The sequence below is a fragment of the Diadema antillarum genome, unplaced genomic scaffold (genome assembly GCF_040938485.1).
Source record: "Diadema antillarum isolate AM-2024a unplaced genomic scaffold, OU_Dant_1.0 seq00000554_RagTag, whole genome shotgun sequence".
In the NCBI taxonomy this organism is placed as follows: Eukaryota; Metazoa; Echinodermata; class Echinoidea; order Diadematoida; family Diadematidae; genus Diadema; species Diadema antillarum.
Genome location: NW_027271497.1, coordinates 282,947 through 298,455, shown reverse-complemented (window position 1 = coordinate 298,455; position 15,509 = coordinate 282,947). Strand labels below are relative to the sequence as shown.

At 39.6% G+C, this 15,509-nt stretch overlaps 1 protein-coding gene across 2 annotated transcripts in view; it reads right to left on the bottom strand.

Moving 5' to 3' along the window:
- LOC139734950 (uncharacterized) overlaps window positions 1-15,509 on the bottom strand; it is a 164,962-nt gene that overhangs the window by 20,455 nt on the left and 128,998 nt on the right. For both annotated transcript variants that reach the window (XM_071645727.1, XM_071645728.1), the window contains one exon: window positions 13,944-14,002. In XM_071645727.1, the coding sequence (XP_071501828.1) occupies window positions 13,944-14,002 (59 nt within the window). The remainder of the gene's footprint in view (window positions 1-13,943; window positions 14,003-15,509) is intronic.

The window sequence follows — 15,509 nt, the reverse complement described above, 5'->3', positions numbered from 1 at the left end:
TCTCAGAAACCATCTACTGTAAAACATGATATATTCGCGGCATGAATTTTTCGCGAATTGGAGCCGACGGCCTTTTTTTGCGGCATGAAATTTTCACGAACTGCTACTGGCATTCAATGCATATAGTGTAGACAAGAACTTTCGCATGCATTTTAATTTCGCGAATCTTGGCGCTTGCGAAATTTGCGAAATTAAAATGCACGCGAAAATTCCTTGTTTTACAGTAATATGAAAATCCCAACATATTGTGCAGAAGCCAGAGAGGATTTATTCCTAACCATATAGTGGGCATGTGTCATGCACTCTGAGCTGGCTAAAATAAGTGGCCAATTTGAAATTCAATCAAAGAGGGGGGGGGGGGGGGGGATGGAGATTGCAAGCAAGCTGGAGAAAGGAATACATAAGTATGCTGGTTGTATCCCAGGGGCCATGTCAAGCTGGGAGCACCAATATTTGGGAAGAGAAAGAGGATCCAGTGGTGATGGGTAGGGTCGGTGTGTGATATCATATCATCTACCACACGTCTTCTTGATTGTCTTACAAGACACAAGTAGGACCCCTTCCATTGGTCGCATTCACACTCTCCTTTTAACTGCTCCACAAGCAAATCACTGTCAAATGAACTAGATCTCTTTTGTCAATGTACGAACACTGAAACTTGGATTAGAGAGCCTAAATTTGGCAGTGGTTGTTGCTACTCAAACCTGTTCCTTACGAGAACCTAGTATACCAGGTTCCTGTGGCATCAACTCATAAACAGGGACCTGTACCCAGAATATAGACAAGAGTGTCTGTGTTTGTGGCCTTGTGTTATGCTGACTAAAAGAATGACTTTGAGTCTCTTCAATCAATATCTGTTCTTTTTCGGTTTCAAATCCGTGTGCACTTTGTCTAGTTTACCTTTTTCAAATGTAGTAGTGTGCGGGTTTTGCTTTAAAACTCGTATGAAGACGTACATAGCAATCAAGGATGAGCTCACTAGATTTTGACTTTTGCTGACCCCATTCTGGTACCCTTACATTGTGTAACAAAGAGTTTCTGAGCCCATCAGGGCACACTCTATTCATACCTTATGTGTGATTGATATTTTGCATTGTTCAATGACACATGCCGGTGACCGTGGAAATGGGATACATGTAGCACTTGACTGCTTTTGCACTGGTGGATTAGTAACCTGTCCGGCTAAAGAATCTTGATTGGGGGCATTGAAGGCTCTTGGAGAATTGCTTGACGAATGGGTTAAGCGACAAGTCTGCCATACAAAAAATGTTGTTCTACAAGGGAAAACAGATTCCCACATGACATTTGATTTGATGGCTACCATGGGTTTCCTCACACTATGACAAGCCTCTTGTCTTCCTGGTGTTCAATATTCCCCCTTAACCCTAATCAGGCTGGGCTTTTTGGCCATGCCCCCGAGATCTTGGCCATCAGTGGTGCGATCGTAACAAAATTTGGCAAGTGCAACACCCACCTTGTAATCTACGAGATTGTGTCTTAAGAGTATTTCAAATTGTCAATTTCTAATTTTAATTGATTAGTTATGCAAATTAAACCCACAATCTCATTTTAGCACGTTAAACACTAATAAAAAGCACTGAGAGTCCAATGTTTGGTTTGTATATCTTTTTATACATTTTTAACAATTGCACATCAAAAAAAAAAACCTTCCAAAAGTTATTACCGTTCTTAAGTATTTTCTTGTTTTCGGGATTTGTCATGTATTTCCTCGTTTTTCATTTTTAGTTTTTTTTTTTAATTGGAAATTGTCACTGACCACTTTTCTACTACAAATAGCATAAAAATAATCATTCCAAATGATAAATAATAAAAAATAATTGAGTTTTTATGAGTTTCAAGACAGGGCACTGTTTCCAAAGATCTGGGCTAAAATGTGTTTCAAAACAACTGTTTATTTATGAACTATACAGAAATGCACTTCTGGCTCAAACGCTTTTGTGATCACACTTTTTTCCGAGTTGAGTTTTTAACCACATGATAAAAACAGTTTTGTGTTTATTAACTGTCCAAAATTGCCTCAAAGTGGTTTGGAAACCTTAATTTTGCACTAGAAGTGAGTTGATAAATGCACCCTTAGAATAAGATATAATGGCTTATGAAAAAACACACACAAAGACAGAAATAAAATCAGATGTGAAAGTGACCAAGCTCTTGCATTTTTTTTTTTATATCAGCTTGATGCACCTCTCCTATACTGCATTCTTGAAGATTTGTTAGGGTCATCAACTCTGCATCAACTAAGAGACTAAAAAAAAGGGGGAAAAAAAGAAAAGAGACTCAGATACTTTCCATTGCAAGTTTCAAGTCTATCATCAAGAAATAAGAGAAGGGTTTCCATATCTTGGGACCAGGAGCCATACATTTTTGGGATTCATGGAGAAACAGGAAGTTGGAGAAACAATGGTTTTCTTTGAGATTCACCTGAAAACTGACTCCAGAGGAAATGGTGTGTGGATCAGCTTTCAGATATCTCAAAAAGTTTCAAGGAGTCAAAAACTGTGAGACCTCACCCCACTATACACTTTCCCTTGGCCTGGATTGCTCTTTTCTTCTTATCCCACAGTTCATCACACTACTAATGGAGCATGTTCTTCATTTACTTGTATTGCAGAAGAAAAATCTAAAAATTTTCAAAACATTTTTTTTTTTTTCTGGTGAATTAAGCTGGCACAAGATAACAACACAGACAAGGAATACAAACTATCAAGGAAAGCCGCTCATAAAATGGCATTGACGCTCACTGGCTTTGTCATAGACAAACATAATTATACTCTACACTGGTCAGTTGCTTTTCTCCATCACAATAACTTAATGGCATATGACAATGTGAGCCAACACACTCTTCGTTGCACAGTTGTAGTGGCCTTGCAGAACTACACATGTGGCAAAGGTATACTGACGGACCCTTGCATCCAGCAGCCAGCTATAAATTTCTTTTGATGATCAATTATGGGTATTATATATCCAGCATGTCTCACTACTTGTCCAATATCTGTCTTTAATATCTTTGGCATCACTTGCCCATGAGAGTAACTTACTGCTTCATAGATTGAATGTTATATGAAATATCCATTGGCCTATACATACTGCTGAAATACTAATTTTTGTACAGTTCATTTCACACTGAAGTGGAGTACTATGAAGTTTGCATGCCTAAAACTTTGCTAACCTGATGCATTTCTGGTAAAAGTGCACATTACCAAGTAATATGGAAACAAAAACAAGGAGGATAAACCTAACATTTATTGGCAGCTTATCTTTCTTTGTTGCTACTTTTGCACATATTGTGAAAACATTTTTGTTTTTTTCAATGCAAAATAATCACACTCAAATATGAAAGTAAGTGGTATTTCAAAAGCTGGCAAACTACTGGTAGAATGTAATTCCTTTTGGAATTCAGCTTAAAAATCACACAGGGTAGTAAGCTTTTTGGGTAGGAAAACCTGGTGATACTAGCCCCTTCTAAAACTGATATATAGGCCTACTGACTGACACACAGGATGGAGCTAGGAATGCAGAAAATAATTTGACTCCACCATCGAAAAGATTCTGAGGTTGTACCACCTACATGTGTTTACTTCTTCTAACTAAAAAAAGTAAAGAGATTAATGCAAACTTCAACAAAACTTGCATCCATCAGATCTTTTATATGAGGACTGGTGAGTCAAATTTCTACACAGCTTACCATAATATACCCATCTACAAGAAACTCTCGCTGTTAGTTTACATGCAGGGGACATGTGATTCTCATAGTTGAGCTTCACTAGATTAAATTGCAATTTATCCTTTCTACCTTCAATCCAACCAAGGAGCTCCACGAAGTTCTTTGATCTTACAGAGTTCTTGCTGTAAGATGACATGATGAACACACAATATCATATTACCACAACCTTGTTATATTTGCTATCAATTTTTGCATAACGCAAAGAATCACATCTGGTCAAACTTTCTAATGTTCCACCTCAACTTTTCTGCTATATTCTTCTATAACAGCTTACAGATCATCTGTCAAACATTTGTTTCCTGTAAAATGTTCATCTAGCTGCCCTAATTCATCATACTCCTACTAAGACTGCAGTTAGGTGTATCAAATTTTGGCCAACACAGCTGGATACAGCAATCACACAATATTAAAACCCTTAGGTGTGAGGTTTGTTTTCCATTTATTAAAACAAAAATTGTGAAAGATAGAAAAGGGGGCTGGGAGAATGGGATGAGAGGGACAGACATAGCAGAGAAACTGTGTGACCACTTGTGTAGTGTTGCATTGACTTATTAATCTATTTGCACTGACAGAATGCAGCAACTGACTTTGAGGGCTCCTGGTAAGAGTGTTCTCTTCAATCCTGGTAGGTCTCTTGGGGTAGGAGGGGCGAGAGAGGAGTGTGGGATACACTCCAACTCTCTTTAGCTTTCATACATCCAGCCTCTACCAAGCCTCCATACAACAATACTGGTTATCATGACCCCAGCAACCGCATAGCTCAATCAAAGGTCAAGCGAGATACCTCATGATGGCCGCATAATTGGATTACAGCTAAACATCCGCAATGGTGTAACTTTGCAGAGCAGGTATTCGGTCATCTAGAGATTAGGTATAAGCTTTGGATCCACCCAATGGGTATGCCTGAAAAGAATGCAATTTAGTTCTCTATTAAATGCAGTAAGATTTGACTAATCATGAGTTGCTGATTCTGGTAGCATTTAGATACCATTTTGAGTCAATGAAAGCATCTTCTTGGATTTGACATTCTCTTCATATATCTCAATCTGTCAACCTGCTACTCTGTAACTGTCTGTTTGTCTGCCTTGTCTGTTTATCCAAATTCCATTATCTCAGCTCTAGAATAGCATCTTCTTTTCATTCAATGTATCAAAGAAATGTAATAGAAGCAAACCTATAGAGGCACAAAGAAGACTGAAATGACAGTCAGTTGAACGAATCTTGAGTTGTCTGTCACTCATACACCCTATGGGATATCCAAACTCTCTTAGCAGTAACACTCCATGACTTTTTCCCTAACTTTTATCTTGGGGACAAACCAGGGCTGCCACAGCTAATACATCATAACATCACACAAGACGGCACGGATCAGTCTGTTACAGCAAGATCAAACATCCATTAGAGAGTCAAAATGTCAGTTTGGGGATAGAAAGAAAAAACCCTGATGATACAAGAAGTGACCGACATCACCGACTCCAGAAGGTAGTCATCTCGCTGGAAACAGAGCGCTGGTGAAAAGAAAGAGAGTTATACCACCTCAAACAACAGACAATGGGGAGGGAAGATGGAGACCACATCTTTACTCCACAGATATCTTGTCTCTATAAAGTACAGAGAAAGAGAGAGAGAGAGGGGAAAGAAGGATTAAGAGAATGGGAGATGGAATGACAGATAGATAGATACAGGGAAAGATAGAGAAGTGGAAAATGACAAAAGTGAGAAGAACTTATTGGTTGATCCCAGTTCTGCAGGGTGCTTTTGTAACACATTCTTGGATAGATGAAACAATATTATCCCTAAGGTGGGATGTATCCCTAGCCTTTGGGTGTAAAACTGGTAGCCCAGGCCAGGCCAAAGTGATTTCTAATGGGGTTAGAGACACTGGCACTGACTATCAGCATGGGATTCCGATCTTGATGATCGACATATCTTAGTCCCCTAGAGAGCTAATGCAATCTATAATAGTAACTAGATGGTTGAATAGGAAAAGGCAACAACAGATCAGTGCTGAACAATAATTCCATGCATCCAAATGTTAATTTCACAAGAGAGATACAAGGTATATGTGACAAATAGATGCATAGTGACTTTCACTTTCTCTTTCAACCAAAGTGCTCACATTACACTTGCCTGCGCTTTTTTATCCCAGGGCTAGCGATATTTAGACCTGCAGACATATATCCTATGTCAACCTCATTGTAAACCACTCTCTACATAAAATAAATCATGTGTAAACAATCAGTCTCTCATTCCAGTCTGGAAAATGTTGAGAATATGGAAAAAATAAGCAAAGAATGTGCTGGCAAATAAGAATTCTATGTAGAAGTAGCGAAGAGTATCCCGCTGCAGAAGCCGCATGAAAATGATTGAGAAATGGCTCATTTCCGAGGACAAGCTCAAATTGGGCATCTATTAGTAAGGCCTGTTCCTTGTGGCTTTTATTTTCAGCTAAATTGGGGAATGCACTGCCTGTGGGTACTTTCATTTCATGTGAACCATGGTTCCTATCTACACATGCTCTAGAGCAGACAAAATCAGGAACGGGTAACAATTTCAGGCTGCCAGCTCCGTAAAATAGAGGAAAGGAGAAAAATGTGGGGATAACAGCTGTTTCTGCATGGTTATACTGAAAGTGGATCATGGCAGAATTCAAGCCATACTTTCTCCTAAATCTCTTTCCCCCTCAATCATTATCCACCATGTCAAATTGTCTGACACCATGGAGCCCTGATGATGCCTAGCAACGAAAGGTAGAGGTGGGTAGCTGCTGGGCTGGATGAGTGATGCCTGAGTTCTCTGGGTTGATGTGATGAGCTCTCTTCTCTTGGTCCCACTGCTTCAGACATGGGTGTGGTAATATACAACTAGTGACAAGTGACCACAAAGGATCTGTTGTGGTCACATGATCAAAGAATATTGGTATGATCAACCACATGGACACACTGGATTTGCAGAAGAACAGCTTTGCGGAAGCAAATTGCCGTGATTAAATGAAATAAACTAAACTGAACTGAACTGAACACTACATTGGTAGCAAGAAGTAGCAAATATCTCTCCATAAGATGTATGATAGACTCACCATAGGAAACTCTATTTTCAGTTCAGTTCAATACTATTTATTTACAGCAAACAATATACATGTATACATGGCGGATCCAGAGGGGGGCGCAACCGGCGCAAGCCCCCCCCCCTTTATTTTTCGTTAAAAACAAAAGAAATTAAAAGAAAAAAAATGAAATGAAACCTGGAAGTGGCACCAGAAATATTAGTCACGCCCCCCCCCCCCCCCTTACAGAATTCCTGGATCCGCCCCTGTGTATGTACATGTCTGTAGGTAAATGTAACAATAAAATAATTTTGAACATGCTGGGGGCAAATATCTAGATGTAAAAAAAACAACAACAACAAACCAACCAATCAACCAACCAACAAACAAACTAACAAGAAAAAACAACAAGAAACAACCTGTGGTGAGAGTGCCTTGAACATAAATTAACATACATGTACTGTGCAGTGATATACAAAATGATGACAGATGGAGATAGAAAACAGTGATAGGGAGTAGGGACAAGGACAGAGATATAGGGACTAAGGACAAGAACAGAGATACAGGGACTAAGGACAAGGACAGAGATATAGGGACTAGGGACAAGAATAGAGATATAGGGACTAGGGACAAGAATAGAAATACAGGGACTAGGGACAAGGACAGAGATATAGGGACTAGGGACAAGAATAGAGAGTTAGGGACTAGGGACAAGAATAGAGACAGAGACAAGGAGACAAAGACTCTCTTGTTGTTTTATTTTGTTTTTATTTTTATAGAATTTCTAGATTCACGCCATCCTTTCGTTATACAAACCACTTGGGTGTTTCGAAGACTTCCCTCTCAGTGCAATGAGACAGATTGTACTTTAAGCACCAAGAGAAGTGCATGAGATTGAGTAGTCCATGTAATATGTGACAAAGTAACTGCCAGCAAAGAAACCCAAGGTAAAGAACAATTAAGTGTTATAACCACTCTCTTTCCTACATCACAACATCCATAATGTTAAACACTTGTACAGCTCCAGAAACCATCCTGTAAACTGACTGTATAAAAGTATATAAATCATACCACTGTCAAATTCCTTTTCACTGCGGCCTATGAAACCCATTTCTATTGAGGTTCGCCACAACAGAAGAGTAAGTTGATGTCATTATGGTGTCTTAGTATCAACAACTGGAATACATTTATTTTCTCTACCCTCTACTGATGGCCTACTCCCCACTGACAAGATGATGATCAGCAAATTAAATCCTCTAGCATCTACCAGAAGCATCCTAGAGATAGACAGCAAGCCATCTCACTCCGTGTAACACCTTTCTCTCAGGTGCCCTAGTGTGTCACCAGTCATGGTTTCATCTCCTGTCCTCTGATACTATTTTGAGAAGTAGGATGGTGAGGCACAGACAGAGCTAGCGTCTCAAGATTAAAGGAGCACAGTAAGATGGCAAAGATAATGACATGCACACAAACTACAAACCTATGACATAGCAGGCCACATTCATAGAAATCTAGCCTTTTAACATCTCTTGTAGGATGCTATTCCTTGTTGATTTATCTATGAGTACTATATGGAAAGCCTCGCTAGGTCCCTAAAAAGCTTTTTCCAAATATGAACGGATACCAATGAACTTGTCAAAGGGGTGACATTATACGTAGCCTAAGTATCATACCACCTAGCTACTCTCCCTTCTGGCCCCATACCACCAAGAGACTCATCCCACAAACTGTCCTAGTTACATCAGTTCAAAGCCTTGCTGCTGTAATTGTTACATCTCTCAGTGAGCTACACATGTCTCTTCTAACCAAGGCTTGGCCCAACCTCCTGACTGATGTCAGCAGTACTTCAGAGACTAGCACAAGACTTTGGGAAAGGGAGAACAGGAATCTCTTCTTACTATACACCAATTTTCTAATTTTAAGCCTTCCTTCAGTTCCAAAACGTCATATTTGAAAATAATTTTGAATGTTAGAATCCCATGACTGAGTACACTGAATTTTCCAACAACTCTTGCTAAAGAGTAACAGTTAAAGCAGCATTTGATCCCTGAATGAGGAGGAATGTACTGTGTTTGCTAGATTCAAGATCATATTAATTCTGCTTACCTTACCCTCATCACTTACAGTAGGGGCATATACACTGCTATAAAAAACCCTAAAAAACAAAAAACAACAACAAAAAAACCTATAGTTTTCGGAACGTTCCAGTTTTTTTTGTTGGAAGGTGATGGGCAACAAAGGGTAGGGGCCTATAAGAAAAAAAAAATATCCTTAGAAGCATACTTTTTAAAAACTTTGTGATTTCATTCTGATTTCTTGCCGGTATAAATATATAAATGCTCGCTCCTCAGCTCACCAAACCTATTCTGGTTTTTGGTCACATGGTTTTTGGTCAGTGCTGAGAATCTCCTGCTTATCTGCCTACACTTAAAGACAGCAGCAAGTTACTCAAGTGCACTACTTACCCAAAATATGAATATTTCTGTTTTTTTTTTCTTGTGCATACACAATTCCTACAAAAACACAGAAACATTTCTTGTTTTCCTTGCATTGTGAATTGCATACTGAAAAACTCTGCTTGGTTTTTTCCCTTTTTATTTTTCAATGTAAATGCACCTAGCGACAATTTTCCTATTATTGCCACTGATTACACATCTGTATGCTCAGATGTCTGTGAAATTAGCATACAAGTTGCAACTGTTTCACTGAAATACAATTTTGTGCAAATGAGGGTTAGTGTCTGGTTTGCAGTGTATAATAAAAAAATGATATCACAGCTTCAAGAGATTGCAGTAAAAGGCCTGCAGTTGTAAATCCCTCCATCGTCTTCTTAACATTTATGAAGTGTGTTGTACTTTTGTTGTTTCAAGACTATAAGGCTAATTTTCTTAAGGTGTGCAACATTAGTTGGAAAGCTGCAGACGTCACACTTGGAAACCTTGGCATGTCTACATCAGACAGTCAAAAGATCTAGCCCTGAAAGGCTTGCTTTACTCCAACTCTATTCATGGATAAACTATAGACTATTAACTATAGACTATAAATTATAAACTATAGACTATAAATTATAAACTATAGACTATAGACTATGGATAAACTATAGAATATTTATGGATAAACCATCAATCAGTTTCACTTGTTCTCATGTGAAAAGAATATCTAAAAATTTCTGCAGCTCAAGACATTCATTATAGAAAAAAGGTGAGAAAAAAAAAACCACCACACACCACAAACTGGGAGAACAATAGATGCCTCTTAAAACAACCACACAATTTTCTCTCTTGGTAAGAAACATACTTATTTTGGACATTCTTTAAGTCCTATATGTGTTGCAGAAATTAACTAAGTATTGTTTTTATTCACCTTTAAATTCTCTAGGTTACTCTTGGTTCTTTCAAACAGATGGAATTTGGATAGAAGTCCAAATGTTCAGCCAGATGGCCAAGAATGAATTCTGTGTTGAGAGGCTGGTGCTAAGGACTGTATTTGAGGCCATCCACCCAGATATTCACACCACATCACATCTATCATGTATGACCATTTGGTTCACTTTTTAGAGGAGAGCAAAATGACCTTGGGTTTGACTGGCTTTTGCTAAATAATCTATTTTCCATGCTAATCTCAATTTCTGACACACTACTGACTACCAAACTACTACTTTGCACACAAATAGAGGTATAGAGTGGTTTGGAAGAAAACAGGGGGGGGGGGGAGAATGAGATGTACAGAGGGAGAGAGAAAGAAAGAAGATGACTGAAAAAACACAGAAAAGAGAGGGAGAGACCGAGAGTAAGGAGAAACGGAGGGAGAGAGACAGATAGAGTGGGGATAGAAAGGGAGAGAAACAGATAGAGTGGGGATAGAAAGGGAGAGAGACAGATAGAGTGGGGATAGAAAGGGAGAGAGACAGATAGAGTGGGGATAGAAAGGGAGAGAGACAGATAGAGTGGGGATAGAAAGGGAGAGAGACAGATAGAGTGGGGATAGAAAGGGAGAGAGACAGATAGAGTGGGGATAGAAAGGGAGAGAGACAGATAGAGTGGGGATAGAAAGGGAGAGAGAGACAGATAGAGTGGGGATAGAAAGGGAGAGAGAAAGATAGAGTGGGGATAGAAAGGGAGAGAGAAAGATAGAGTGGGGATAGAAAGGGAGAGAAACAGATAGAGTGGGGATAGAAAGGGAGAGAGACAGATAGAGTGGGGATAGAAAGGGAGAGAGACAGATAGAGTGGGGATAGAAAGGGAGAGAGACAGATAGAGTGGGGATAGAAAGGGAGAGAGACAGATAGAGTGGGGATAGAAAGGGAGAGAGACAGATAGAGTGGGGATAGAAAGGGAGAGAGACAGATAGAGTGGGGATAGAAAGGGAGAGAGAGACAGATAGAGTGGGGATAGAAAGGGAGAGAGACAGATAGAGTGGGGATAGAAAGGGAGAGAGACAGATAGAGTGGGGATAGAAAGGGAGAGAGACAGATAGAGTGGGGATAGAAAGGGAGAGAGACAGATAGAGTGGGGATAGAAAGGGAGAGAGACAGATAGAGTGGGGATAGAAAGGGAGAGAGACAGATAGAGTGGGGATAGAAAGGGAGAGAGACAGATAGAGTGGGGATAGAAAGGGAGAGAGACAGATAGAGTGGGGATAGAAAGGGAGAGAGACAGATAGAGTGGGGATAGAAAGGGAGAGAGACAGATAGAGTGGGGATAGAAAGGGAGAGAGACAGATAGAGTGGGGATAGAAAGGGAGAGAGACAGATAGAGTGGGGATAGAAAGGGAGAGAGACAGATAGAGTGGGGATAGAAAGGGAGAGAGACAGATAGAGTGGGGATAGAAAGGGAGAGAGACAGATAGAGTGGGGATAGAAAGGGAGAGATGGTGGGAAAAGTGGTAACATGTTTCCTCTGTTTCATCAAGCAGTGTTTTGTTGTTGTTTTTTTATTTAGGGGGGGGGGGGGGGGAGGATGGGAGAGATAAAATTCCAAGCTGGACCTCTGACAAATGTCCTTTTCATTCCCTCATCACTATGGCATGTTGTCTGATGACATGGTGGGGAAAAAAAATCAAGCTACATCAACAGGCGAAAGGAGAACACTATCAGAAGCTTATAACAAACATGGTACCCCATTCTCAGAGTCACAGCATTTTCGAACAGTTTATGGAGCTAGACCAATTCTTTGGCTAGAAACCCCCCCCCCCCCCCCAATGGATAGAAGAGTAACAGTTCAAAAGAGTGTTAATGACTGTTGGCATGGTAACCAAGGAGTAACACCAGTGAAGGACAGTTCATCAAGACAATACAAGAAGGGGCAGAGGGGACATTTTAATGGTGAAGCAGCTCTTTCTAGCTTTGAGACTGGGCAGCAGAGAAAATGAGAAAGAGAGAAGGGGGGAAAAAGGGAAAGCACACATAGAAAAAAAAAAAAACATAGACTAACACACACACAGGAAGACATCTTTGGTTTGTCTGTGAGACTCTTTCTGCTAAGCACTAAGACATGTTATATACATTTAATTGCAACTTTAGCTGCAATTGATATTGATATCAGCAAGGAGACTATGCAGAGTACAAATATGCACAACTTTGTGTGTGTGCAAGTGTGTGTGTGTGTGTGTGTGTGTGTGTGAGTGTATGTGTGCCTGAATGCCAGTCTGAGAAGCGAGGCACAGGTGAACTGCCCATATTATACTAAAACTGGACCATGATTGCTTGGTCATCCATCTACAACATCCTGGGTATCAAGCTTTCCTTTCAGCCAATCCATGATGGCAGCATGCTTTGTGATGATTGATCTCCCTTGAGTACTTTGGTGAAAGTTGGCAGAAAAAGAGAGAAAATATCTCAAGATGGCTGCAAACTTGCTTGATATGTACACAGATCAGGCATTTGGCTTACTAAGGGAGATCGTTCCTGTAAATATCTGCAATGTGGACAAAATTTAGCATCAGCGGATTTTCTGTTAAGCTTCTCCACAAACCTGGTACTACTTGCACAGAAGAAGGGCTGTGCAATATTGTAGTTAGATTTCTAGTGACTAATGATTCACATGTGGCTTGCTCTCTACTGGTTCTTTCCCTACTTTGTGTGCAAGAATTGCCTTCATAGAATGATTGCAAAAATATAATGTATACAATGTACCAGCAATGTCTTTTATTATTATCACTTTTTGGGATATCTCAGCCATTTGAAAACCAATTTTCATCAAATAAACGTTGAGTCCTTCTTAAAATTACATGCTCTTTCATATTTCATGAGAGGTTTCTCATTATCTCACTTAAGAATGTAAAAAACATGATTCTCCACCTCAACCAGTACTGTACGGCCCCTTTAAAAAGCAACAATGTAAAAGTTGATTGATTAATGGATGTATACATGGTCCTACAAAAACCAGCTGCCAAATCATGTGATTTTAATGTTGCTTGGCAACAAAATACTGTTTACATGATTTGTAACTGCCCCAAGTTTCAAACTTTCCTAAAAAAAAACTTAACTCATTGACCCTGCTCAAGTGGATACTTTGGAGTTTATACATCCATAAGAGATGTGGAGAAAAAGTCTTTGAGCAAGTATTGAATAAAAAATGCTTTCTGGACATTAAGTTGAGAGTGTAAAGAATGCTCGTGTCATATTCTTGATATTACCATGGCTTGTGCAGATAATGCACAGGACACCACATAGAATTACATACTGACTCTTTAGTAGTCACATCATTCTGACTATATGTCCATTTTGTTCAAAACTTGACTAATCTACTGAATTTACAGTATTGTTTTCAGTAAAAACATGTAGCTAGGGGCATTTCTCTGTAGCCTCAACATCATCTCATCAAAACTACCTATAGCATTATGATATCTATGAACCTCAATTGGACAGCAAAAAATCTACAAAAGTTAATAAATAAAGGATATTGGCTAGCATACTCGCTGAGGAAAGATAGGTTTACACACACACACTTATAGTGTATTGACAGGACATAACCATGTCAACAAGCATCAGCATGAATAGGAGATATCTATCCAAAAGGACACAACTGATAAAATATGGATAAATCGTATAAGTAAAGGATTTGATCACATACACATACATCATTGGACAACAATATATTCTTGTTTAAATAGAACACAAGGTAATTAAAAAAAAAAGCTCAAGTCAGTTACCTTTGCTCTCTCTAATCTCTGCCTTTGTTCATGGAATGCTGGTGTGGTGGTTTTGAGGGCTGCAAGGAGAGAAAAAGTAGTAGACAGGAACAAATATTATTCTGATTCTTAAAGCATTTCACTGCCACAAAGTATGTGGCTTATTGTGTAGAATGGAATGAAAATGAGCTGTGAAAGTCAGTCATTGCAATGCCACACGATATCTTCAAAAACGTTGCGAAAAGTAAAAACAACTTGTCAAGCAGTGATGTTCTTCATTATATGCAACCTTCACTCACTTTCCTCTGGTATCTGCACGTGAAGACTGATCTTAAAATCCATTTTGCTGCACAGACTGCTCCATCTGCCTTTGGTAACATAATGATAATATCCAATGATATATGACATCCAACAAAATGGCACTAATATGGTGAAAGACAGCTACTGGTAAAATTCTTAGGTAGGATGCTGTCATCCTGTCCAATAGATGGACACTGATGTACAGCAACACTGTTGTAGGTGGTGGTGGTGGTGGTGGTGGTGGTGGTGGTGGCTATAAGCTTCTCCTCCTTGAGATGGGCTTCTAAACAAGCTACATCTTGGAGGAGAATGGATGGGAATTCCATGTGAAGGAGACTTAAAGGAGGAAGAGCTGCTTGTTGTAAATGAGACTGGTAGGTGAGAAGAGATGCCACAGAGTGCATCATCTCCACCATCATGGTATCTTAGTTTGGAGTCATTAATATCAAGCTATTATTTACCAGCCAAGACGGCTGGCTGCCATTGCAAGGTTTAAGTTTGTAGATAGAGATGGACAGAGAGAGGTAGGGGTGGTCTGGAGGGTGGGATAACTGTGTGCGGTATACAAAGATGAAAAAAAGATTTGATGATGTATCGGCATCAGATGTCTCAGACTAGATAGTGTGGGAGGAGAGATGGGAGATGGAGAGAAAGAAGGAGACTGAGATTTGGTGTGAGGTGGAGGAAGGAAGGGGGTGTGGCTACACTCTGTGACGTCTTTCAGGAATGCATGTCCTTGTATGACATCCCTCTGTTGAGACCATAATGATGCCATGATACCAGAGGCCCAGCTCTCTTCTCGTGACGTCATAGTGAGCCATGCTACCTCTATGACATCAATTTCTCCTTTTCAATGCTGCCGGCTTGAAATCAATAGGTCATTGTTTAAGCACATCCTTTACCATAGTAAAGACATTAAATGACTGGTAGAGATTGCTTAATAGGAAAATGAATCCAAGAAGGAAGGAAAGGGAGAAGGGAGGGAAAGGAAGAAGAGAAATCCTGCGTGATTTATAAAGATAGATTGAAAGTAGGAATCGGTGAGAAGGATAACCCCATCCTCACAAACAGTAAGAGAGAAAGGAAAGGAAAACGGGATAAGAATTGGGCATAAACAGCATGTAAATAGAGAAAGAAAAAGAAAGAGAAAGAGACAAAAGGACAGACTGACAGACATTTATACCAAGATGGAGGGAAAGGAATAATTTGTAAGTATGTGAGCAAACACGAGGAGACTAAAGATAATGTGATAAATATTACAAGGAAAGAGTTACAGCAGGGGTAGAC